The 27,450-nt window shown below is 40.2% G+C and overlaps 1 protein-coding gene across 11 annotated transcripts in view; it reads right to left on the bottom strand.

Annotated features, from left to right (window-relative positions):
• The window catches only part of LOC111255352 (glycine receptor subunit alpha-2-like), a 108,234-nt gene that overhangs the window by 47,894 nt on the left and 32,890 nt on the right, over nt 1–27,450 (bottom strand). For 6 of the 11 annotated variants that reach the window (XR_015327031.1, XM_022817239.2, XM_022817238.2 and 3 more), the window contains 2 exons: nt 18,834–18,922; nt 10,512–10,585 (listed from right to left, as the gene is read on the bottom strand). Coding sequence is in view for 10 of the 11 variants with exons in the window: in XM_022817239.2 (XP_022672974.1) it covers nt 10,512–10,585; nt 18,834–18,922 (163 nt within the window). In the remaining variant the exon portion in view is untranslated. Of the gene's footprint in view, nt 1–10,511; nt 10,586–12,665; nt 12,890–13,646; nt 13,804–15,782; nt 16,240–18,833; nt 18,923–19,467; nt 19,635–21,439; nt 21,691–27,450 lie in introns of those variants that run through there. The other 5 variants (XM_086988038.1, XM_022817241.2, XM_086988039.1 and 2 more) reach the window with 5 other exon arrangements.

Raw genomic sequence — 27,450 nt, 5'->3', positions numbered from 1 at the left:
AGGAGTATGTTCCTGTCGGCCATCGTCGTGACTACAAAAGTTGCAGGCTGCTTGGGAAATCCGCAGCTTGAAAACAAGTATACTCAATATTGGAAGTTGAAAGTTACGAAGAGTCGTCACATGGCGCCAGGTAAAGAACACGTATTTCAGAAAGTGTACCAAAAAACAAGCCGAATTAAAACTGAAGACTGAGTTGCAAGCTCTGATAGAACTTTTTCCATGGTGCCGTATATTATATTTGACTAAAATACAGAATATTCATAAGTAGAAGGAATCGAAGTTTAATAATGCCTGTCATCGAATCGTACTTAGTCTAATGTCGAGTAGTGCCATTAATACTATGGAGTACCATGCTAGTGTTACAGTACTCACAACGGTAACGGTAGTATAAGAGTAAGTTGCCTTTCCCCGCCGGCGACTCTCGCTGTCGAAGCTGGCGTACAAATAAAGTTGCGACAGAATCCCGTAATGAGGTTAGATTTTACTGAAGGCTTTGAAGTTCACGCGCGTTTGCCTAGCTTTCCTGATCACCAGACTGATGGGCAGAAACAGGAAAGGCTTTAGTACTTCCACGATTCAGCCGTGGAGTGTCTAGTATCGATTTAAAAAATGGTCAAAATAATGTATAATAACTCGCACTGAACAGTTTGTTGGGAGTATGGACATCCAGATTGTGATTTCCTAAAACGTTTGACGATACCCACATAATTGACACAATTATTAACAAGTTGTCTGAATCAGCTTTGGTATTGTGTTCAGACTTGCCTCTGCTCGGCTTATTTGTCGTTTGACATTTAAACTAGTATTAGCCGCATGTTCACGGTTACCATGGCACTGCTTTTCATGGTACAAAATGCACATTAGCGCCCCAGAACATGTCGCCCCACACTTGCATGTAGGTAAGACTGACGCTGATATCGAATACTTGTTTCTAGTAAAAATAAGACCTACGATAGCACCACTTCTAGGATGCGTAGTTATATCAACAAATCGTGGGAGGGTTATGGCAATACAGAAACATCTGCGTATCGTTTGCTATCCGTCATGCCGACGGCGTTCGGTGTAGCTGAATCAATAACGGGAAACTTGAAATCACCTGTAAGAAGATAACTGATTTAACTGTACAGGATGGCCCTTAAGCTTACTATCGAGTGTCTATTGTCTATTCTATTTTTAAGACTAGTATGCATAGAATAGATAATAGCAAGCATTGTCGTCCGTTAGAACGTAAAATTCTCTATGCAGATTGGATTGTTCTAGTAAATAGCAGTCAAGTAAACCTTAGCACAATAAAAATCTTCAGTTTTCGGAAGAAAATTAGTTGAAGTGAATGTCATAGAGCCCCATAGAGCGTCATTATTAGCAAGGAAAGGAGTTGGGCTTGGTTAGCCCTTAACGTATGCCCATCCCACTGTTTTCTATAACGAGAAGGAGAATGCAGCAAAGGTGGTTACGCAACAGTTAGATGTAATCTATTCTAAAGCCTATGAATTTAGAAAACTGACCAGCGCAATATATCAGTGCCCAAAAAAACACGTCACTGACAAGTATCGACATCCGGAAACTAGCATATATTTTTATTGCTACTTATGAGAATTATAAAATATTGGATTCTTACGATGGCCAGCGTCTGTGACCGTTATCTCTGGTGTGATGCCTAATACAGACATTGTGAACTACAGGGTGAACAAGATCACAACGATGGCCGTCAAATGCTAAATTAGTTAGACGCATGCGTTTAGCCTTATATCCATAAAACTTAAGTGTCATTTTACTACCGAGCTCACTTTCATCAGAACTGATAGAAGTTCGTTCAACTTTCTGCGTGTACGTGTGCTTGTGTGTATATGTATGCCTATTCAACTATACGTTGCTATGTAAAACCATTCAAGTAACTTACGCGAACTTTTCGCCTTTTGATAACAGTCGGCTGTGCGCCGAATATGGTTGCTGGTGTTATGCAATTCAGGGAGGCTGTCGAATTACTATTGCTTTATATTAAGCAACTGCATGTTTGTTGCACTACAAAAGAACAGCGTGAAGACAACTGGACGACACGATATGCACGGACGTATGTTATTTATCCTATTACTACTAATGGCCTGAATAGTAAGTTGAACAAGTTGGTGCGCTATAGCCTTGTTACACCTTTGATAATTTATGCCGGTGACCCTCGGTCTTCTGTAACATATTTGTTCGTTAGTTCTAGAGGTCATCATACGTATAGTAATCACAAGAATTTCCCGAAGTACTACTCGACACGTCGCCCTATTATCAATGATCTCGCTGATGGACATCAGCACTACCTAATTTTAGCTTCCTTGAAGTTACTTCTAGGATTCACTGAGGGAATAACACGTAGTTCTAGTAATTCTAAACTTTGTGCATACATATGAAAAGTATCTTCATTCGTTAATGCAGATCTAAGCCGCCAAGTAGTTAAAGTTCTGGAATCCATTTCTAATGTTGCTATCCAACCGGACATCCTTCGCACTTAGTCAGACCTGTAAAACGACAGTCCTTGTCAATGAGGTCACATCTGAGGACTAGCACATCTATAGAACTATGTCGGCGGACACGATGTCACTGCTGTTGTCAACACGTCCTTTGTGTACGTGTCATACGTACATGATGAGCAGGCCTCAGGGAAGTTCTACAAAGATTCTTGATGAACTTCGAGCAAGGCAGTGTTATGCATAATACAGTGCCTGCAATGTTTTTATTGCCGATAGAGTCAGGCGATAACGTGCCAGTGTGATTTATATATGCATATCTATCTAATAGAGCAAGGCTGTCGGTGAAATTTCAATTCATATCTTGCCAAGCCCGGAATTCGAAAGTTCCGCTGTCAAATGACAACCAATAACTAATTCTATTTATTTACCATCAACAATAGTTTCTCTAGTAACCAGCCAAGTGTTTAGCGATATCATGGACAATAAAGACTACTGCGGATTATCGAAGGCTATTTGCTCTGAGAAGGGCCAGTTTTTGAAACAAACAAGCACGTAACTGGACGCCCTCTTGTGACAATGGCATAGTTTCTATCATAATACCATTGTTAACAGCTCTAGGAAGCCCCTACCAGTCGTTTTTCTAGCGATAAAACCGGCATTTTTGCCATATTTATAGTCTTCTGAAACCGACTGGACGAAAGCCAAAATTGGTATTATTTAGTGCTATCCGATTTTTCGTAGGTGACGAATGAACGAAAAAACTGTTTTTGCCATATTGATCGTCAAGAATGTTTAGACTTCGTGATTTATGTCTACGCAGCGAATGCTATAGCTATATTAAATAATTATTCTCATGTATAATTAATCTTATTTTGGCTTATTATAATCCCTAACGATGTGACCATCGTGGTGCTGCCATATCCGTATTGTTATAATCTAACCAAAGTATAGCATTAAGCAGATGTGCTGGTCTTTTCCTTTCATTGAACGACAGTAATGCAATGATCGGCCTCGCAGCTTATTGATGCTAACCAACACGGTAATATGGATCCATCGCTTAATCAACTAAATATAATCAATAAAATTTACGGGGCCAAATCTGCCGGGTCAGGTTTTTTCGATAATTTTTTTTATCGACGTCTTAAATATCTATTAGATTGTTGGTGCATTTAATGATTGCTAATAATGTGTTATGAAATACGTATATATTATGAAAAATAGAATCTTGTCTGAATTTACTAGGCGTAAACAAGGCTGCGCGAATCTTAGCCATCGGGACCCCATAAAAACTGTGCCTATCCAGTGGGTTCGCTGCTCCATTTTCCTGTTCGATACATATTTTGTAAGTGGACCCGTTTTAACGTGTTCTGGCCCGGCCTGGTCTTCAATATACTCCGTGAAAAACATAGGTTCGTACAGTTAGACTCGTACAACGAGACTTATGTGGAGCACGTAAGCCTTCGCTATTTCCACCTAAATACCTACAAATGACCGCTTTCCTATCGAAACCCCTTCATCTACAATATTACGCACTACGTACTTCAGTGCCTGACTTAAAACGTGTAATACGGTACTATAGCTGGGCGACAAAGGCGTGATAATCAGAATCCTCAGTGGAGATTGACGTCGAATTTTTTTTTCGTTGCAGAGCATATTTATAATCGTTAATGTATACGTCTTTTCGAAATTGTATTAACCGCCAAATTTCGAACTGTTGCATTGAGTAGAGTTATTAAGGATATCCTCAATTGATCTATTAGATGATTTATATCGATAGCTAGGTTGACATCGATGTTCTCTTTTCGAGCATTTGCTCCTTCTGCATGCTTCAGTCACACTGTTTACCATTAGCGATTTATTTTCCATACTTTGTCACTAACCGTATAACGTCCAAGATCCTGCTATTAGATAATCGCTATAAAATAACTCTTTTACTTCCTGCCCAGAGTAGCGCTGTGGACAAAACGATATAATTTAATCTGATGAAAAACGATATCGGTACATAGGCGCCGGAAGCCTTATATACTCGCTGCGAAATTGTGAGGCTTCAAGCGCTTCCGACGCTGTAAAGCTTCTCTTGAGGCTTTGTCGTAGAAGCGACACGAGTGGCCCTAATCCAATGGTTCTAATCCAATTACAGTAAAACATGTACAGTTATATCTATCCATATCATAACGAAACGGAGTAATCTTGTTTTGTAATTGACTAGCAGGGACAAAGGCCTCACACCCACCTGCGCCTCACACCTACCTGCTTCGCGCTTGTGCGGCCATGCGTTTCAATGTGCTATTGTCATTAATAATAATAATTCAGCTCTGCTAAGATATAATAACTAAGAAATTATGTTAAATTTCCATTAATTCATCATATGCATACATCATTACAACTCGGCTAGGTATTTTCGGTGGTACGTCATCCAGCGACCGGTGTTTTTTAAACGTTTACTGCATTTAACCCGTGTTTTTTAATTGTTTTATATTTAAAATGTGTATTTCTTTAATTTAAAAAGTTGCCCTTAAAGTGCGCGTCAGGTAACTAACGAGTGGCACAGTTACTGGCCTTCGACGTAATAGAGGATGGCCTGCATGAGGTAGCGGCAACAAGCTCAAGCACTCAGACTTCACCCCGCTTAAAAGAACTCATGCTTATCTTTTAATGGGCAATTCGCGAACCCGTTAGCTAATGAAGTAAAGAGTGACGGGCTTCCCTTCCGCACGCCGACGCACGTGGGAACCACGTACGAACTCATGATCTAGCCCATGTCCCTCTCACCAAAAAATAACACGCTATTAATCTGCTGACCCTCAGGTGGCCCCGATGAGAGGTTGGAAACAGCAAAGCCTTGGCTATAACACGCCACTAATCTGCTGACGCTTGGATGGCCCCGATGAAACGTTGGAAACAGCAAAGCCTTGGCCAGCTTGCTTGAGGATATATCCATGATTATCTTCCACCCTTCCCCCAATATCCGTATTACTGCCGCCCAGCAAGGATTGGTTTGTTAATGCACCATGACCGATGTACAGAGAAAACTATAGTAAACATGCGGATTAATAGGTGGCCAGCACGGCCTCGATTCTCGGCGTCGACATTGTAGGCACTACTAAAACCTGTCATTCCCGTTTCCCTAGTCTCATTAACCCCAACCTCTACTTGCGGGCTCTGCGCATTGTGTGATTTCTCCGAAAAACAGATCTATTGGTACGCTGCCAGAAATGCGTCTCAGGCGTCTCGGTCTTAGACACTCCAAGTACTTCAGTCAACTTGGCGTACGAATCGCCTTAACCCGCTTGAAAGTACCCGATGTCGCAGTTCTTCGGACGTTTACTAGGAACACGCTAGATTCGAGATTGACCCCCCAAATTATCCTGCAGTGCTCGTTTACCGGACACGAGCCGTTATTCCATTCCTCCTGTATTGACAAAGGAATAGGATACGGTAAACCGGTATCTTTCTAGGGAGACCATTCGTACAGCTTCTCTTTAAAGCTTCCCCGCATCTCCCCGCACCAATCTCAATAGAACCAACGACGGCTGCTCCTTGCACATATCGACTCGTCCGCCTTACGACTTAGTTATTTTCGTTGCTGTCGTAGCCGCTCGCCTCCTCAACCTATCATTTGGGCTTTCTCTCGATGAACTGTGTGAGCGACTTTTCCAGGATTCGGTTACCATAGCCCCCAAAATGAAGACAACCAGCTCAACCTTGTTGTTGATTCGCAGAAAAAGCCACTTGTTCTATACTTATATCGCTGTGGACAGGTATCATGCATTGCTTCATATTATAATATTTGCACCATTAACATATACATAATGACAAATTGTTTAAGTATTATTGTTAGTTGATCCAGACGTATCTGACTCCGTTATGTACACAGGAATATAAACGTACGTTTTGTTGGAAAAAAATGTAATTGACACTCGCAATGGGTTATTGCTAATGAAACTAGAACGATAATGAAACGTTTACTTCGAAAATTGTCTGCAATTATTAGTTTAAGTCACTTAAAAGGCAACAAAGCGGTAAAGGTCTAATTTCGAAAAAAGAATTACACTGTGGATTATACCAAGTGACCCTGACTTCCGTAAAAGATATGAATCAAGCTGTAACACGTCCGCCAAACCGTCTTCAAGAAATTTGAGGGAATTTATAGATCTCAGTGTGAATGCACTGTGTGTGGGTGTGACCCGTCATAATGGACCACACAGTTACACAGTGCCTCTGTCTTGTGATTATCCTTGTATATAATGTCATTAGGTAGTTCGCCTTACGTCCGCCTCGCAAGTCACACAGCTGGGTTTTCAAAGTAAACCTGCTGAGCAAACAAAGGACTCATAAAGCGATATATGGTTTATAGTCATTAGAGTTAGATCTGGCTTGCAGATCCACTGTCGTATATTTGATCTGCATACGCATCCTAATCCACCATCAGAAAGAATTGTACTTTCTTCTATTATACTCCCAAAAAGATAATTAGGAACCAGCATGCTGTTTTGACAACTCTTTGTAGGCTGGCTGTAAAAAAAATTTATCGAAATAACGGTAGACGAACCTGCTTGCTATCGCCATTTCCAATTTTATGGCGCTTTTGATTTCTGTCCTGTGCTTGAAGTTTATCAATATATAAATTGTTTTTTTTGGCCAGGAATTGCTTCAGTATAATCGGGGTAGAACGTAGTTTTTTGCTGCCTGTATCTGCGTCGTAAACGTTGTGTCTTGCTCGTATCTTCCTCCGTGGAGCTTGATAAGCGCATAATAATGCTAATTAATTAGCAAAAAGTCACCTGAACGGTCATATGCCAAAAATGCAATGGTTCGAACTAGAAAATTAAATAATCTGATGTAACACCTACGTTTCGCATCTTATCATATCCGAATTGATGGACGACAGTACAATACAAAGTGTGTCTACCAAATAATGTTTCTCCATTGAAATAAATCGTAGATTCCGTCGAAAATCTAACTAGACCTATAAAGTCTATAAAGATAAATATATATAAAAAGGCCTATAAATCCGCATGTTTGCGTTTTACCTGTCGATTAGATAATGGACCTATTAGTGAATCAAACACACAGACATCTAACGAAGATTAGGCTATTGAAAATCATTGTCACGCGCCTATTTTTGCGAGTCTGGCTTTACTGCTTCAATGAAACGTCTATTTATCAACTGCGGCTATCGTTTCTAAGGGATGGCTCGGTCGAATCTAAACCTGTCTTGAGCTTGTTCCCCGAGTGGGCAATGCCCAACTCGTGCACAATAAAGCACTTCACAGCTGCGTGAATTCTACACTACTACTAAATAAAGCTCTTGAGTAACACGACCGAAAACCAGTTATTAGAAACGTAGCGAACTATGTTTTCTTATTATTATTAGCAAATTCTATGTAATTGTCATATTTTGGAAGCTAAAAAAGTTAGCAGTATGTCGATATAAACGTGTCGTACTTTCATACGACTTGGATAAGCATTTGTAAAGGCTATTCTGTGCAGGCGGGTGGGGGGTGTTTAGGTAAGATCGGAAGGATTCAATGTAATCCTTTCGCACATCGTCACCTGTAGCCTAATGTTTCTCTTAATGTATCCACATTACACACTGGTGACGCTGTGTGAAGCTTCTGATAAAGTGGTAACGCCATGCAAGCAAATATTCCAATGTATTCTTGTATATACTGGTGTCATGCATAATTTTACTGACCGACATAGGAATTGGGCGAGGTCTATTGCCAAGAAAAATACAGTACGAACAAACACATTTTCGTTTCTATAGTTGAAGTTAGAAGTTCTGTTTTTTGACTGAAGAACATTTTGTTCCGCATACTACTTCTATTTAATCTGCTGATAACTTATGCTAAGATTAACTGGAGTGAGAGAAGATTGTTAGTTTTTAAGAACGAAAATGTTACTATTTCCTATTAGCGCGATCTGTTGTCATCTACGGGAGTCTACAAAGTGTGACACTGCGTGTTAGGGAACGAATTCAAATCGTTCCAACTAATTATATTAATAAGAATATATAATATTAGATATTCAGTTTTTTAGGTAAAAATACATTGACATTTCTCGTTGCAACATGTATTACAATATTGTGGTACAATCTACAGTATAGGTGAGTGTAGATGCTACAATATACTATGGTACGTTTGTTCACGTGGAAACCGTTCAAATAGGCGATAGGAGAAATTAGGAACTAATTGTTTGTTTCTATTAACACATCCTTGATCTAATTGGCGATGCCTACATAGATGGGCAAAGGCATCATTAAATATTATTATTATTATCAATTTAGACAAAGCACTGATTGTTATCTTTTGTTTTTTCAATCTGCTCAAGACGTTCGTTTCAGGTCGATACTACTCCATTTGTCACATTAAACAGTTCCTGGAAGCAAGTAATAAGAACATTTCAATACGAAATTATATGTATCCGATTGCAATATGCTGCACAAAAAATTTACCGGCATATCTACAAATCTATCGTTTATCGACATGACGACGCAGAAGGACTACTGACAGAAAAAAAAAAAGAAAATTTCTTGCAGATTGGATGATATTGATAGCATTGGCTAACGTTTGAGACCTCTGAAGTCTGTACGAGCCGCGCTCCCATCCGATATGAAAACTTGTTCTATACGTTTTATAACGTTTAAGTTACATAATGTATTAAGTACATAGACACATTTAGTTATTGGCGATTTGAAACAATAATTAATATATTTTGTTTGCCTGCTCCATGTTTAGATAACTAACTAGTTCTGAAGAAGCAGCCAAGCTTCAAGAGACCTAAAGCGAGCCTTTGGCCATCTTAGGCTCTTACTGATAATAATTTGAGAGACATTTACATTTCAAGAAGCGTTATAGCTCTGCCGTTAAGCGCTGCAACGGTTAACCGTAGTTAAATAAACCACCAAATAGCTAGAGCCGTTAAACTGACGAAAGGGGAATGAAAAGCTATACTTCAATAAGGGGCAACAAAAACTCTACCTCCAGGTTCGAATCGCTCCATTAAGCTTAAGTGTCCCACGCTGCAAGCTTGCATAATAAGACATATTACCGTTAATAACTTAGATTTCATTAATTTTTTTTTTTATGTCTAAATGCTAGATCTTAATATTAGAAGAATTCACACCTGGGTCCACATTACCCCTTCTGGCTGTAATAGAGCTCCTATTTACCTGAGAGGTTCGTTTTGCCATCAGCCCGAACGCTGAGTTGATAGTAACATTTCATATAGGAATACTAGTTAGCACACAAAATATGAATATTTTCTTTGAGACTAGCAGAACTACACAACTCCAAGTTAGCGTCTGTTTGTTACATCTTCGAGGAAGATCCCTTCACAGAAACCTGTAGGCTTATTTTTATCTGTGTAGCAAATCCAATTCTATCAAGTTTATTCACAATGCTATCAGAAATCAGAGTATCTTATATCTGATGTAGTGTGTGTGTGTGTGTGTGTGTGTGTGTGTGTGAAAAACAGTACACGACGCAAAAACCTGGAAGGCAGTAAGGTATCTTTAACAAGTTATTCGTCTCGTTAGACCCTCGTCCACCTTTTCGTCTTGACCAGTGTCATACGTAAGGTAACCTGAATTGTTTTTACAGAGCAGGACAGCGGTCAGAGGCCTAGGAAGGCGCGCGCCTTTTTGCTAATTCCAGCCAATTGATAATCGTCGGGGAAACGCAGATGTACGAGTAGCACCGTTATTTTTGCACGAAACTTCGTTATTTTCTATTTTAATTGGCTATTGCTTCAGACAGAACTCAGTTCACGTACTTTTTTTTTTTTTTTTTTGCTGAAACTACATCTCATTCCTTTGGGTAAATAGCTAAATACTGTAAACGCACTAGTGCGATATGAATGTGTGTTGAAGTATACGCGGTCGGGTTGGCAGGGCATTTCAAGGCCCGTCTAGGGGCCTAAACATGTGAATAGAACGCCTAACGAATAATGGTTATTATTGGCTCATAACTATGTCATAAAGACGACAACTACTAGTTCTTTTGCTTAGACATCATGGAGATGTAATTTACAGCGCGATCCTATTATAGTTACCATAGTGGCAGGATTGATGGAGCCAAAGCTTCTGATGTAGACTTCACACGAAACATTCGTGGGTCCGCCGGAACCTGCAAAGGTGGGCAAACGATTGTGCAATAAGTATATATTTCATTTGAAATCCAACTGGACGAATATTCGGCATCGTTTAATAGCGGATATTATTGTAACATTACGGTGGTGTCTATTTTAAACTTTCTTTTTTTTTGTAACTCGCTCTCATTTTCGTCTATTGGGTGCAACTTCTTAGAAGTACTGCAAAGACCTGTCAGGGCAGAGGACCTAATATGATCGGCCATGGTAATGAGAGAGTAGAAATAGGTGCTATTAGTCGCTTCTCCATAACTTGTGTTCACCTGTAATGTCTTCCGGCTCCTCAGATTTTTTTCTGCCTTTTGGTCTTCCTGAGGCATATACGCGTCGAAGAAAAGCAACTTTGACACTATCCCAACATGTTAAGGTGCCAAATTCTGTAATCTACCGAAAACGGCCCCGATTTGAGCGAAAAAAATAGAGACTTATGGGGAAGATACTGATGCACATATTAAATATCAGCTTTAGCAACAAGTTTCTCTGTTGTCAAAGCAGAAATTACAAATAGCAATCCTGTTAACAGTAGAGCTGCGCTACCTGGTGAGATATGTGGCGATCTGAATTCGAGTATCCCCGCGGGCAGACTTCCTTTCGTCTTGGGAGTCAGCCGACTGACCGAATGCTTAACGTCCTGCTTTTTCTTACATTTGAATAATACATGCAATGACAAGGATAGCCTCTACTTGTTTCAAAAACACGCTATGACTTAATTAGCTGTCAATCTGTATTTGCTAACTTGTCTCGGACGCGCTCACTGCACATTCATTTACTCCACTTAACCAGAATATGATCTTAGCCAGTGAGGAGCTTGTTTCTATTGAAGATACCGCGGGTGTTCTTCGATTCCGCTCGACTTGAGAATAAAGCCGTAAGGTCAAGCTATGTGTTTAGCGTCATTGGTATAAGATTACCTACTTTAGGTAACCTGTAACATTTGAAACTGCAACGTGGTTGGTCCACGTTGTCGTTGGCAGTAATCGGACTACATCAGGACAAAGGTGACACGTTTCAAGATCCTGATTTTCCTCTTATTAGAATTCAATTTATTTCCCTTTACGTTCGACATCGTGCCAATAATCGCCGTAAACATTTCGGTTGTTCTGCTTCGACAAAGATGGACCGGAAGGTTAATTTGCCTTCGCTATAAACCTTAGCTAATTGTTGCACCTGTTATATTTTTTTTTTGGGTTTTGCGATCCTAAACGCTACCACTGTCGGTGCCAATATTCGGATTAGGCTTTGGACACAGTATAAACATTGTAGTGAGTAGGATATGTTTTGATCTTCATCTAAATACGATTGGCAAGTATCATTGATCTAATACGTGTGATGCCGTTCTTCGTCCTACGGCCTGCACTAGAGCTTCAAAACAAATAAGCCTTGAGCTTACATTACATCTGTGGAGTCAGCTAGTAAGACTACTACTAGCTGTAGTAAAGCTTGTGTTTCGCATTTTTACAGCCAACTTACCTAGTGAAAGCCGCTTATTTTCATAATCATGTCAATTAATCGACAGCAGTCAAGATTAATTTATTCGTTTGTATTTTACAAAACTTTGTCCTTTTTTTTTCTGCCAAACTTGAAGGTTATTTTCATGGACCGCTGCTACAAGGATCGTGTCTACTAGCTCCCGAACATTATCTCCGAAGTTACATGTCTCTATTGTATCCATTTGCTATGCCCCAAACATCTAACAGGCCTCTTTATCCGTTGCTATTTCTGGGTTAGCTGGTTGCTATTTCTATATCGATTTGTTTTTGTATTCTATTGCGATTAAATCTATTTCCCAATAAAAAAAAGCCGTTGACGAGGCCGTTTACGTGTCGGCTAGTTGACAGGTGGAAAAGCAAAGAACCTTGTCGAGGCAACGGGCAGGACTATCATTATTGCTGCGAAACCTTAATTAAGGTTAGAGCGTACTTGACACCTCATATAACTGTCTCATTCACATGATCGCAGCGTCCCACAAAATAATTTTAGTATTATATTTGTCTGAAGGTTGAGCTGATCGGGAAAAGGATTACTGTAGCCTATGATTTGGAAAATAAAGTGACTTACAGGCCATACGAGTTTACGCTAGTTTCACTGTCGTTTCGTTGATAAAAAGGTCTGGCACACGAACATGCTCCAATGGTTCGAAGGAGCCGTCCTCTTCGTTTAAAACGCATTGAAGGGCCATTACCGGCATGCAGTGAGGCACGCGCAGGCTTTTCTGAACCGCACAGAAAAATACGACTATCCCCGTATAGTAAATTGCCGATGTAAGAAAAGCATATCCTAATGGTAGCAAAACCGGCACATATGTGTCTAGGTATTTCGCTTCGGAGTCATTACTGCCGCATCATTTCTGTGCTCGCCCATAGAACTGTTGATAAGGATTCCTGTTATTTGCCAATAGCTGAACGAATACGACGTCGTGACCAAACAAATATTATTATTTATCGTTAACGTGACTACACCTATTAGAGAGCAATTACCATTTTCCCGTTGCTTAGTCAGTGCGGTTACTTCTCATCAGTTTTTGTACCACTTGACGATCTCACTTGATTAAACGCAAATAGGTAATCCGTAACAATGGTGTTTCCAGGAATGAGGGAAGAAGCCTAGGCTAAAGTGAACGACTACACACGAAGTGGCCGACGTGAAGCTGAGGTAAATTGAAACACTCTCAGACGTCCTAATCTCTAAGGTGGACAAATTTAGCTAAGACGCTCGTGTCTCTCGGAGAAGGACCGCTTACGAAAGCCTGCGGAAATTCGCTAAATCGAAAGCCATCAAATCCGGCAATGGCGTCAATGACGCCAAAAACGAATTACGAACGAAATTGCGATCGAAATTACCTACCAATAAAAGTCAATGTTTTACTAAATACGAGAAAATTCATTCTCGTGGAAATCACAGATATACAGAAGTCAGTGCTCGCTGATATAGGCTAGTACCCTCAAAATTTTTCTAGACATAGGTAACTCCATGGCTGGCATTGATTTAAATGATAGATCATGACACATATTGTATTGGTCTCGTAGGCGAAACACTCACACTGTATATGATCCTGCCACGTTATGCACTAGCGTGCCATAAAGATGCTAAAACGTATGTACGATAGGATGACTCGGAGGAGACACCTTCTATATGCCATGATTTATCACAAGGGGAGCCCGAGCGCCTTCTGGTTTAGTAGCCCAAGTGATCGGTCGGTCGGTCGGTCGGTTGGTGTGTCTGTGGAGAGACATTGCTGTGGCAATAAGGGTAGCTTTTTGGGACTTACATGTTAACTTAAAATTGAAAATGGGTCAGAAAACATTTTGCGGGTAGTCGCCGATAGCATTACCGCCAATAATCTTAAAATGGCCACACAGACCAACAGCATGCGTTCAGTTTACTTCACTTTACGACTACGTAAATCGATAGAGAGGAAATCTGAATTACAGTGAAAGCGGAACCTTATAGTATTGGACGGAATACGCATGCCTTCAGATCAGTCACTCCTAAATTTCAGCAACTTTTATTAGATCTGTCCATTCATCTTTTAATGTCTTTTAATGTAAAACCTATTGATACTTTTATCTTTTGAGTGCAACTTGTTTCTCACACATATCACATGGTTTTTTTTAGTAAGTTTTAATAGAATTTTATCAAATTTTATCAAAAAATGTAATGCGCACGTGTAAGAGGTAGGCATAAAAACGTTGTACTACACATGTAGAACTGTAACATAATTTTAATGTACAAACGCTGTACGTATAAGGTTTTACGCAAAAACGTTTGTATTTGTTTCTCTAGACCATAGATCTATATATGAATTATGACAAAATGGTGACTGCCTAGTGCAGTGTCCTTATTCAAATATGATCATTTTTTAGTAAAGCAAATACGAGCCAGATGTTGCGGGCTTTACCCAACATGTAACGTTATTCGACAGTGAGTGTAGACGTATACGATCCTCCTCGCTTAGAAACGTTCGTGCAAAAGTACTATTGACGTACACACGAGATTCGCATTGCTGCAATCATTCTTTTTCTCGTTTTTTTTTTTTTTAGATAGTTTTACGTAATCCAGTCTATCTTTTATCTACAGCAGAAAACAACTCGCATGAATGAGCGGATACGTCGTGACACATCATATCTGATTGTAATGATTTTTGAGGGCAGTTGTTTACCCTAACGTGTCGGAGGAGATATTTAGTAACTGAAATTTTTAGTAATCTGGATGATGAGGTTTTAGAGAGAGAACTTCAGATGATTGTGAATTTATAGTCTAAAACTTAACATGTCCATTGGAAACAGGAGTAACGACGTTTGAAAACGTAGGGGCTAGACAGACAGCGCACTAGGACAAGAACTAGAAGGCAGTGACTGGTAAGGTTAAACGCAAAGATGGGGCTCATGGGTTGAAAAATATCCAGAAGAGCATCAAAGGAACGGTCAAGAGCGTTGGATGAGACACGAAAATTGTCGAAATTGGCGTGCTATGGCTAGACTCCCAAAACACCGCCCAGTTGCAGATGTAAGACAACACGGATGTATCTTATTGTTTTAGAAAAACGCCTAAGTACCTTTAAGTGGAACCGAGCAGAGATCACGCGTAGGTAAAGAAAGTGGTTGATATGGGTTTACCAACACAAACTATTAGTGTAAATAGAAATACAAAATAAGGACGCACAATGGCTAAATTGACCGACTGATTACCTAACACGGGGCATACCAGAACAGCGAGAAGAGATCAGGAGTACCCAGCATTATTTGCGCAGCATCGCGTGCAGTTCCAGGAAACAAAGTAAACACTGAGTATAATGGAGAGATAATGATAAGCCCATTTGTGGCTGAGTGCTTTCATTTCCCTTGTGAACGGGGGACGCGATAGTTATATCACTTACAGTGACCATATATAGGTGAATCGGCAGAAACTAAAAAAAAAAAGTTCTGTAACCTTCGGACAGATAGTTATAAATACAGTTGCCAAGAGGTTTTAGAAATGAAGTATGCTGTTATAAGGTTCGTTTAGAAGAATTGTTTGACTACCTTAAAATTTATCATTAGAGGGAAGCAGGAAGAATGGCGAGGTAAAACAATCACATATTGATTATCGTGATATAAGGCCAGATCTGAAGAAGCAGGTGCGAGCAGCGTTTCCGGTAGCAAGTAACATTGTTATATAGGTTTTGTGTTGCCTTACCTGCAACGCGATAAAATGAAGACGTGCGAGGATCCCAACATGGCGAGACTCTCACAACAACAACGTTGTAAAAGCGTATAGGACAAAATACAATTTGCTTCTAAACGAGAGCAAGGGCTTCCCTGTTACGGCGACGAATCTTCGCTTTCGACGCGTGCCCCGCGCGCCACTTCGACGCTACACAAGCTATTCAAAAGCGAGTAAAGTTGCTAAGCTGTTACGAAGCCAAGCAGAGGATCTCACTTTCTATTGTGGTAGTATTCCTTTGAGAGACGCTTCGTAAATTTTACATCAGACCATGTATTGCACTCCTACTTAAGCTGGTAGTGAATGCTGTGATCAATGCTGTTAAAAAGAACATACTGCTCTGCTATGAACCGAAGGCAAAAGCGTACAAATGTCGTTTAAAAGATGACCTTGGAGAGAGCGGATTGGATAGCTTTGCTGGAGCATTGCGATGTCACTATTACGACCCATAACGGCTACCAATAGCACACAGCGTATAATACTGCAAAAGTGCATGAACTATCTTATATAGGAAAGTAGATACTGCGTTTATTCCGCTTTGGCGAACACATGCCGCCGCCATTGCAAACGTCTGTCTGATTCTGTGTGGGCCGCAAGGAGCCGATCAGGAGACGGCTTTTAATGTAGGAGCATCACTTCCATAGCATTTCGTAAAAATTGTATGAAACTATTCGATCCAGATAAGAACCTTTATGACTTTTCATGTAATTTGGCCTTGCTTGTTTGGCGAAGCAGAACAAGTTTATGCCGACTGAAATACTAGTGCTAAAGAACGTTGTCATTGAAAGGCAGTTGTAGGTATGTGGCCTATTTAGTTTTTTAACCTATCAGCTCGCCTGCCATCCATGGTATTTTCAGAATGGTTACTGTCTGTAGAGCTTGCGAACACGGGAAAGCAAACCAGGTTTAGGATATATTCTCAGAATATGATTGAAAGGCAGTTATTGCTAATGTCTTCGCTGTTTATAAACCGATACAAATACTTGCGACTGACGATACTACTGCTGCTAGTCGCCAGCTCTCCAAGTATCCGGAGTGAGAAAAGTAATGGTTCCTGCGAAATTTACCGACCCGACTATATTTAACATTATTGCAGGTTTAACTGTACTATTGTGATAAATTGTAATAAATATCGATCGCGGCAATATTTGCTGAATATAATAACTAAAGACTCGAGTTACTGGGCTCGAAAGCCCGCCCAAAATGACAAACTAAGTCTCTTCGAATTCGATGTGGAAATTAGAAACTGTTTTTGGGTATACAATATCTCTTCGTAGGAGAGAATCTTTATCGCCAGTTGAATAAGGCCTATAGATAACCATTAATGATTGGCCGTTCTTTACTCCTTACACTTATTTGCAACGTTTGAACTTTTGATTAAGTTGTACAAACGAATTCAAATTGTTTAACTTTGAAATTAGCTAGACTAGGATGGTAATTTTGTTGTATCTGTTAGAAATGTTCCCCTTCATTTTTTTGTACACTTGTGCCAGCGCCCCGCTAGCTTCACATACGTGATGTTTCCACCGACATCAATCGATAATGAACTATGCTTGCTCGCCAACTACCCTTTTTAAAGCACGGAAAGCCTATAGCAGACAGCATTCATTATTTAATTTTGGCGAACATCTCCTTTATGGTCGAGTATTATCATTATCTTACGTCTGAACCTATTAAGGACAGCCACCAGACTCAATTTCACTTTAGGGCGATCCTATTTTTTTCGCCTGGTTCCTTTTCGGCTGGCAGCAATGATTAAACCATGTCTCGTGATGGCGACCGCATGCTTCGTGCGCGTTTTTTGCAAATTGCACGTAGAATACATCACTCGCACCTCTACCGTTTTTGAGAAACGGAAATTTCACTGCTGAGCAATTATTACCGATACTAGAAAACTTTTTTCCTCTAAAATGTTCATTTTCCTGGAGCGAACTGAGGCGGTTTTCAGGTGCAAGTTTCTAGAAAACTGTAATATTTACCTGCCAAATTTCGTCTGCTAGCGATGCGTAATTTAAAAGTTATTTCATTTCCGTTTAAATCAGTCGCTGGGTTATTTCTTTAGATAAGCCTTTTCCTGAAGTGTTTTTAGATGTGAAGCAAGAATAAAGCCACGGTCTTTGTTTTTGTATGAATGTGTCGTCCTTAAATTATGTGCGAGGCTTCTGAGGACCTATTGGCAAAACCGTTTAGAGTAAATATTAGTTCGAACGATGACAAAGGGTTTGTGCCTATTCTAAGCTGATGCCATGGCTAGCTACATATGCGAAAAAAAAATACGTAACTATAGATGTTCTCAATATATGCTGGACTTGTGAAACACTCGCAGATAAACCTTTTAGACAACTTTGTGACATTCTCTGGAACTTCAAGTTTTTAGGGGTTTTTGGCCGACAGTCGGCTCACAATTCAGATAAACCGGATTTTATATAGAATGTGTATGAATGAGACTCCAACAAGCTTGTAGGTAACACTTGTAATAATAATTCAAGCCTGTAATAACGCTTTCATTTTACTCACGATCAGTATTAAAACATGTACGCGAATTTAAAGAAGTACTTAGCAAATCAAACCGTCATTGTGACGAACGGCAACCGCAATGAATAAGCACGCTGGGGGGGCAAGGGATCAATGCATATAGAATATCGCCGACGTCACTTAGACGTCTGCTTTCAGGTAAAATACCATTTAGTGGAGCTTTTATTTACTTGATGTAAAGAAACCTGATAAAAACATCGTAACAGTATTGCATTATGTGTATTACGACCTACTGGAAATTATGCGTAGAAAGGGTTTAGTAAAAATTGGCATTATCTATTAAACGTTCAGCTTCATACAAACCGTTTGTTTACAAAGAGCCCGTGTCGGATTATTTCTTCTCCTTATTTTAAACCCTATTTCACTGCAGAAATAGAAAAGCATACGTCATTTAGTGTATTGAAAAATTGCCCCTTATATCTCTATGAAATGCATCGTATTTTCAGATATCTCTTCCACATAAACGCAATATATTTATACTTTTCTTACCGTCGTGATATCCTGAAGGCAAAGCCCGGCGATCGTAGCTTTTTAAGGTGTTGTCCAATTTGTCTAGATCCGAGACTGTTCCGTACTTCCTGAAATGAGCGTACGCAAACATTGACGACACATTTCATTACCACAAAAGCTGGGTCCATTTGATCATTGAGCGGCCCGCAAAAAGCATAGCACAATGAAGCGTCCACTTACTGACCCAGTTATCTTATGTATGTAAATTGATAGATAATTGAATTAACCTGAACTAAGCTTCAAACCGACCAGATCGTACAACGACATATTGCAGGTCTGAACTGATGCATAGGTATAGCTACTTCAAATAAGTCCATAGATGGCAGGGAGGTGATGTCAGGTCATAAACAAAATGCAAGTCTATTGGCGTACTCATGGATAACTTCAATAGCGGTCTAGATAACCGATTACGTTCTTGCTGTGGCATTCTGAAACTAATGGCGGCAACACGATAGCAGGGAAATCACACCATTAAGCTAGCTTCTGCTGCCAACAAAAGCTTTTTCTCTCCTATTGTCTCACTATGTATTCGATGAGCGTGAAGGTAAGTTGATAAAATCATTACACATTTTTAATAGAAATACAATGATTCATATATAATATGATGGCTTACGTAATGCAAGGGTCTCTCATAACGAAACCTCTAGATGAGACGGGCTGACAGGTGACTATTGATATAAAAATAATATTGGCACACGCTTCTCAGCGAAAACCGCTTGTGCGGGTGTGCATAGACATTGAAAGTTTCTGTGCAGTTATCTACCTATCAACATTGTATTATACGAAGTAAAAATCGTTCACATTTATATCTGCTGGTTAATATAGTTTGTAGTTTCGCTAAGAAACACTTCGTCGTTTAGGGCGTTCTGGGGGGTATATTTCGTTTGTCGCTGATACGAATCCATTATTTGCAGTCGTATTTAGGCGTTTTTATTCATAACAACAACCATCTTATTCAGTGTGATTACGCTGAGAACTATAACAACTGATATAAATGTAAAATAATGAAGTAAAAATAGCTAGAAATAGTAGACGCATACTCGACTAGGAACCCGAGTGCCCTACCTGTCTATATATTGTCGTGTGATTGCCTGTATAGGGCAAGCATAAAAAGAATAACATCCACAGAACCTTTCTAATACAAGGATAACAATAACAAACACTGGCAATGACAACACCAGGGCATGCAAGGGCACACTGCGGGTCGGCTGAGAAGCTCATGCATCCAGGTTAGGCATGGCCCATCCCCACAAAGAATCGATCTCTTTGAAGCTGCTATGCGCCGCACTACGACGTAAAACATGCTCAATAGTAAGTTCCGTTTCACGTTACGCTATTATGCTGTGTACCGAATTGAAGGTAAAAACACTATAAGGCCCGCACAGTGGCTCTGGAACAAGCCTACCAGGGGATGGGCCTGTGGCGTTCAACCTCAGAGCGTATGTAGGTTACTCGTCAGACATGAAAAAAAAACTGTGTCTTTGTCCACACGTTTCCCGCTATAATATTGTCTTGTAAAGAACAGTGTTTTTTACATTAGGATAATATTTAGGTTCTGCCTGCAGACCTCACATGCAGGTACTTGCTATGGTAGTCTGGTACTTTTTTTATAGCATTTTTTATGGGGTTCTTTCTCTTGCAGGCATTCTCTGACTGCAGTAATAGAATCCATATAATACTATAGAACCCATTATATTCACTAATAGAATTCATTATATCCCCCTGTGTTTGGTATTAAAGCGATACTAATTAATTAGTGCTTCGATTCTAATAAAGACGAGAAAGGATAACGTTCTTTCTCGACTTTCCTGGAGTCATTTATTATGTTCCTTGTTATAATAAGTGCGTATCTATATTAAGACAGTATAGCTAAATAGCCCCACACCACGTCGCCGATCCAGTGTAAATAGCGCTACCTATAGCTCTAGCGATGATGGATTAGCCATTTGTAAATGTTTGATCTCGCACTAACAGGTCACATCTGTTAGTGTCATTGAAAAAAACGAACCGTGACAGGAAACGATCTTACCAAAAGGCAGTAACAGAAAAAGTTAAGCCAATGTTCCATCACTGGCCAAGACAATGGTATGCTCTGGTAGAAATGCAATACCGGAGTCTGCGCGGAATATATATAGACATTATTACGTGTGATAATAACGGGTAACAATATTACCCGTACTGAAAATTTTTGTCCTTACTTCTATGCGAGGATGAGGTGTTGCCTCAATTAACAATATACGTGCCGGCCGGCCGGCAGTACAAGTGTATCGTCGCTTCCGTTAGTGGCTATGAAAGGAGAGTAAATTGTTAAAATCGAGAGACTCGTTGTTTAGAGAAAAGCCAGATGATGGGCCAAACTGAAGGGTCAGGGCTTGTAATTATACCCTTGACTATATAGAGAGCCGCCACTGAAATGACAGTTCCTTAACTCGGCCATTGCGTGTGTACATCCATCAGCTTGTGCGAATAATAATCGATGTAGTAGGGACGACTCGTTAGTACCTGCACGAACGTTATTTGAGAAACTGCTCATTCGCAAACAGCGATAGTGACTGATGTGCTTAAAATCCCGCTGTGCTACCTACGCATGCGTCTCGACACAAGGCCATTTGCACTCTCATGGACGCGCGCGGATTTCCGGTTGACGCTCGTCTAGAGTTCGCCATAACCGAATCGTACACCCAATACTGGCGAGCCATCATTTGCTTGAAATTTTCCACTTGCTTACTGGGGCCCATTCGCCGATGCAGACGCAGACACTTCTCTACAAATCGCCGAGCTAAGAAATGATGGTTTTCGTGACGAATCGCATCACACTGTATATATATATAGACAGACACTCTGTAATCGACATGTTTAGCACACAACAAAGACACTTCATTACGACCACCGCGCACTAATTGCTTCAAGGTCGAGGCTTCGTTTTCGTTCCATCGTCACTTTCCTATAATCTATCATCCTCTAATGAAGTTGGCAAAAACTAAATAACGTGTGTTCATGAGCTGTTACTTCGTACGACACATTTTCATGAATAGGTCTGAAGGTATTACAAACGTGCGACGTACGATGCGCGCGACTTTCTAAACTTTATCTCGGATTTCTTCCATAGTTGGTTGATTTTATATTTTTCACAGATTACCCCTGTGAATTCAGCATCAAATTCAATATCTTTATTTGGTATCACGGTGGGGCGGGATTCTCTAATCACTAATCAGAAATTGCACCCTTCGCCTTATAATCACATGAGCTAATCTATCTTGTCACGGCTACTGGCCGTTCGGAAATCAGGCCTAGCCTCAAACGAGTTAATGCCCAGATATCGGCGATTGCTTACAACTGCATCGATTTGTCACATTGAATACAGTTTCCTTCCAAGAAATCAGGACACTTTACTAGCACTACCAGTTCAGCGGTTTAGCCTTCGTTGACACCATCTGCAAATAAGCACCTTCACGTGCCGTGCTACAGGACAATTTCATGTTTCGCACGTACATGCTGGGGCGAACGTATGAATAGCAATTAACGTTGTTTCAGTCCAGCGATTCCGGACATTGCACGCGCTGTTATTACCGTTATCAGTACCTAGTGTTGTCCTGCGGCGTGCGACTGATCATCGTGATTTGGGTATAATAACACCTCTCGATTTGATGTTATCGGTTGGCATCCTGATATGCAAGCAGGTCTGCATTTAGGTTCAATGGCATCGAACAGTCTGTACTTGAATAAAAATCATTTCGTTCTGGTTTCACGCGTCGGCAGGCTTTCTTAGCTTCAATTATGCCGCGCCCTTAAAAACGACAATCCGTCCACGCTTTTCCTAGGGACAAGATTATCGGTTATTCCAGGATAACATCGACGCTACTATTTATGCGTGGAGCTATGACGTATATCAAATTTGCTTCTTACCCTTGTAATTTAAACAATACGCAGGAAAATGAACTGAGAAAAATCTGTGGTTATATTGAGAAAGATTTTATCACAAACAAACTGTTCGATTTGACGGTTGTTCACTCAGATCTATAACTTAAGTCCGTGTCTCAGTGGTCAATGCGTTTCTACAGCTGTGCAAAATCTCATTCTCATTTTGTGCAGTCCTCTGAATTGGTTTACAAGATGGCCTTTCTTACATGAGGCGTGTACTTTACTTAGGGGAAGTGATGTTTGGGAATATATGTTCTGTTGAAGCTTTCATTCAGGTATCAACTTTTCGCTAGTTAGCAATTTATAAAGCATTAATTCAGTTTTGTCTTTCTGCATAAACTGTGTAGTACCTATGCATTCCTGTCAGACCTAGAAGATGCAGCATTGACCCTTTTCAATCAGAGATTTCAGATCAGAGACGCCTGAGCCAACCATCTGTATATTTAGGTGCGACTAAGTTTCTAATGATTCTGATGGACCAGCCTGATAAACCACGGGTTTGTCTTTGTTTGCATCGTTCTTATTGTTTCAAACGAGGCAGGTAGGTTATTCTGTCCTGCCATTCCTGCATTTGCTTTATACAGTCGCATATATAGCTTCCGCACCCATTTTTATTATTACTTTATTAGCTTTTGTTATGTCATTCGTCGGTCATACGTGTACGTATGGAAAGAAAATATAGAAAAAGTTTTTCCCGCTGACGATTGGCATACTTTAAAAATCGGAACAATATCGATGGTTGCTTGGGAGGTGGTTTGAGGAGGGGTTGCTTTGACAAATGTCGTTTAGATACGTCGCAAGGAACAATGCTCATGTTACGTTCGATATCTGACGCTACCTTCACTTCAACATGGCGATCTTTGCGTGTCACCTACTTCTTCTCCCTCGCAATGAAGCATTAAACTTTGAAGTAAGTTCCCGTAGTGAGTGGTAATCGAATAAAGTTTATGGGACGTTAATAAAGTCTATTGTTTGTTTAGAACACACGCATTCGACCGATCGTCTATTTAAGCAACTTCATATTTCGACAGCTTGTAAACCTAGGTGCGGCCTACACAACAGTACAAACACGAAAAAGCATTGTAGATATGAATATCAATTTACTCCAGCAAACGATGTAGAAAATCTTCTCACTTAGGCCTAAATAACATACTTTACATAAACATAAATAAATTGTTACTTTTATTTTATTTGTCATTTTTTTTTTGAACGGGTACACTGTTTACGAAATGTCGAGAGATAATCACCAGCCGAACTTTAAGATCAGTACCAGCCAATTTCTATTGTTGAACCCGTAGCGGACACGTAAGCTTCTGACGCGGCGCATTCACCCTTAAGATATCTCAAATCTGTTGATATCCAACGATTGGGCAAGCAGGCATATGTTGATCGAAAACGGAAATGTTAAGGATCGCTAACATACATATGAATTTCTGAATTCAAAGCAGTTTTGGGCGCAGCGAGTTTTTTTGTTTACGGCAAAAAAAAGGTTTATTACGATTTTTCGTAACTGGTACCACAACCCAACTTCGAATAATTAGCTAAACTAAGTTTATACAAGTTAATTAGTTTCTGTTGCGTTCTGTCCCATCATTTGCCTCAAGCCTTGTTGCAAGCAAGTAAATAACAAACAGCATTAGCGCCAACCCACTGTATGACAAATCTGAATACGAAAAACGTGGTAGGAGAGTAGGCGATAGAACACATAAAGCTTCGTTATTACGTCGCCAAGAACCATCGAGGAATGCTCGTAATATTTGACGGATAACGTTTGGATCATACCCTCTGGTGGCAGCTGCCTAGTAGCTAAGTCAAGATTGCTTAGAAGAACAACTTCATACCTTCTTCCCGAATCTTACTTAAGCTAGCGAATAGAAAGTAACACCAGTTCTCTCTAATACATTAGCAGAAACTGTTTTGCTAGGCAGGAAACGTCCCAGACAGGTGAGTGAGTGAGTGAGTGAGTGCCACTTCTACGACAAACTAGAAGATTAGCGCACCTTTCGCTCTGCTTCAGGTGAATATAGGTTTCATCTATCCTCGTCTTTTAAGCCAGCATGTCATGAAAAAAGTTTGTTTCAACGATTTCTCAAAACACTTCGAAGATAGCCATCTAGAGAAATGGTTGTGTTCTTACTGTTTGTTTACCTAAATCGTACATTTAGTTGCATCAAGAGGAGATTTGTATGTATGTTTTTTGCTAACTATTGTCGTATCATGGAAGCAGTTACTCCTAGATCGTAGCTAGATCCATAGCCCGGCCAAACTTTCCCGTAAATTCGTTGTTATGAAGAAATCCATGGCTGTGCTACCGGTTGCGTGCTTACTAATGGGCTGTAATTCATGGACGCACAATAGTTTATGTTACATTCGCGGCATATCTAGCTCTCTACTCATGCGTACATCAACCTTACTATTAATGCAGAGGAAAGTTTAATGGTAGGATGTTCAATTTGTTACCTTGGCCAACGAAGTTAGCAGTAATGCGTTTCAGACAAAAACATTACACACTGTGAGGCCAAAGGGTTCACACTCTGAAAACAACTGGTTTGACTGTGGACATGTAACATAGGAAACGCAAAAGGACGCTCTATCAATCATGTAAATATTTCTAATTTGTACCTACGGAGTTTTCGGAGGAATGGATGTCTCATTGCTGTTAACGTAAAAAGCCGATGAAACACTTAAAATGCTCTAGTGCTCATTCGTGCGCAATTGATGGCATTCGTTACTAGTAACAATGCCATCAATTGCGCATATTGGCACGGCTGTTGCAAACAAGTAAAGAGGAGCAGTCTTTGTAGGACTGATATATTGAAGTATTGACCCTGGAAGCTTTTACGCTTAGTCCAGAAACAGGTTTCCTATAGCTGACAATGAGCCCGCATGAAGTCACAGCCATCGGAATTGGAAATAAATGTTCGCTTGCTTCTCGAAGATCGAACCTTAATACAGAATTTGACAAAGGCTGAAATCAAATGTAAATCAGATGCGTTGGTTTCATTGAGTGGCTCAGGTGCCTGAAGCTTGCTCGGGGGAAACGTGGGCCGTAAGAATTTACCGCTGATCGTCGCTTAGAAGCTCTCCAATCAAAATTTAAGTCCACCTCATAAGCTTCAGTGTATTAACTTGCTGAATGGACCCACGTTTGCTATGGCGCCGAATCTTACGATTCTGACGCTTGTTTTTAATAGCATGTTTGCTTCAATATACTACCCCTATTATAATTGTAAATGATAGGAAGATCTTTAGTTACAAGGTATCGCCCATCTCCAGGAAGTCATACTGTAGCCTGATCACTGCAAAGGTATTAATTATAATGCGCGTTCCTGATGTTAATCCCTAAAAGGACATATTTGTGGGTTTTCGTAAAGGATCGCGAAGGATGGAAAGTGATCTAATCCACCTTCCCTGACAATTACGTGAGTCCATTTTAGGTTTTCGTATAATCAAACCCTTGTATATCGTATGCATGACTTGCTATTTTTTTACAATAAAGAGATATAAGTTAAAGTCTTCACGTTGGTATGCTATTTTTTTCAATTAACTTGCTCGTGCTGTTCCGATACATATCATTGTTGCGTGTTGTTATCAGCGTGTGTACGTTACGTGAACAATCCGAACGACTGATATATCATTTATACATGTTCAGTTCGAATACCTCCACATTACAGAGATGCCTCAGGCACTTTTGCTCACCATTGGGATTATGTCTCTGGACCGTCTCATCGCTCATTCTGTATTTAATTGGCCGCAAGTAAAGAACGGTTTTGGTCCGGCGTTGTTTTCGACTCATTTGGTCGTCCGCCGCCTCATGTACCAGCCTCCTCAAACAAAGCAGTTTCGTTCTGATCCGCCAGAAAAGGCTCATCTCGCAATCTGAACTAGATAGACGTTGGTTTGATACAACTCATGTTTTTTCCTACGAAAAAAATATTGGTACATACTTGCTATTCTTCTATTAATTTCCGCAGAAATTAATAGAAGGCACATTGGAACTATCTCTCACGAGCAAAATATTCGTTGTGTTACGGTATTAGGCCCGTATTAAAAGTGGGTCCTGCCAAGCAGGAGCAATGAGCGTTCACGAGAACAGCCTTGACAAGCATGCGTACGCGAGTACACGTGTCTGCGTTTGTCTTCTAGTGTAGGCTCAACTGCAGAAGGGGTTGTGGTAGGTTTCACTATGTAGCCCTATATAGATTTATTATCGATAGAACCTTATAATACGTAGAGACAAGAGGAGGCGGATAAAACATGCATTAGCCAAACACGCGAACCTCGTCGAGACATACGTACATTCAGATCTCGTACGATCCAGTATATGCGGGCAGCTAATAATGCCTCAAGCCTTAGATGTTATATATACTATAAATACTATAGATATATATATATATATATTTATACACAGCATGCCTAAATGAAGTTTTTTTTTCATTCTGGTTTGATAATATCGGTGCTACGTTAATATCCATTGCTTATAACTGATGTAATGGCGAAACGTTACGGCATAGTCTAGCTTTTGGTCACTTGACGGTTAACTGGAAACCGTATGGTCGCAAAATAAGCCTATCACGGCATTCTAGGTTTTCAAATTTCATTCAAGAGTACAATGTAAGGCTTTACGGACCTCAGATGCGTTTCACCTAGAGTACGAGTGTGATAAGAATATTAT

The sequence above is a fragment of the Varroa destructor genome, unplaced genomic scaffold, assembly GCF_002443255.2.
Source record: "Varroa destructor unplaced genomic scaffold, Vdes_3.0 BEIS01000001.1, whole genome shotgun sequence".
NCBI lineage: Eukaryota > Metazoa > Arthropoda > Arachnida > Mesostigmata > Varroidae > Varroa > Varroa destructor.
The sequence above is the reverse complement of the archived record's forward strand: the minus strand, read 5'-3'. Positions and strand labels throughout refer to the sequence as shown.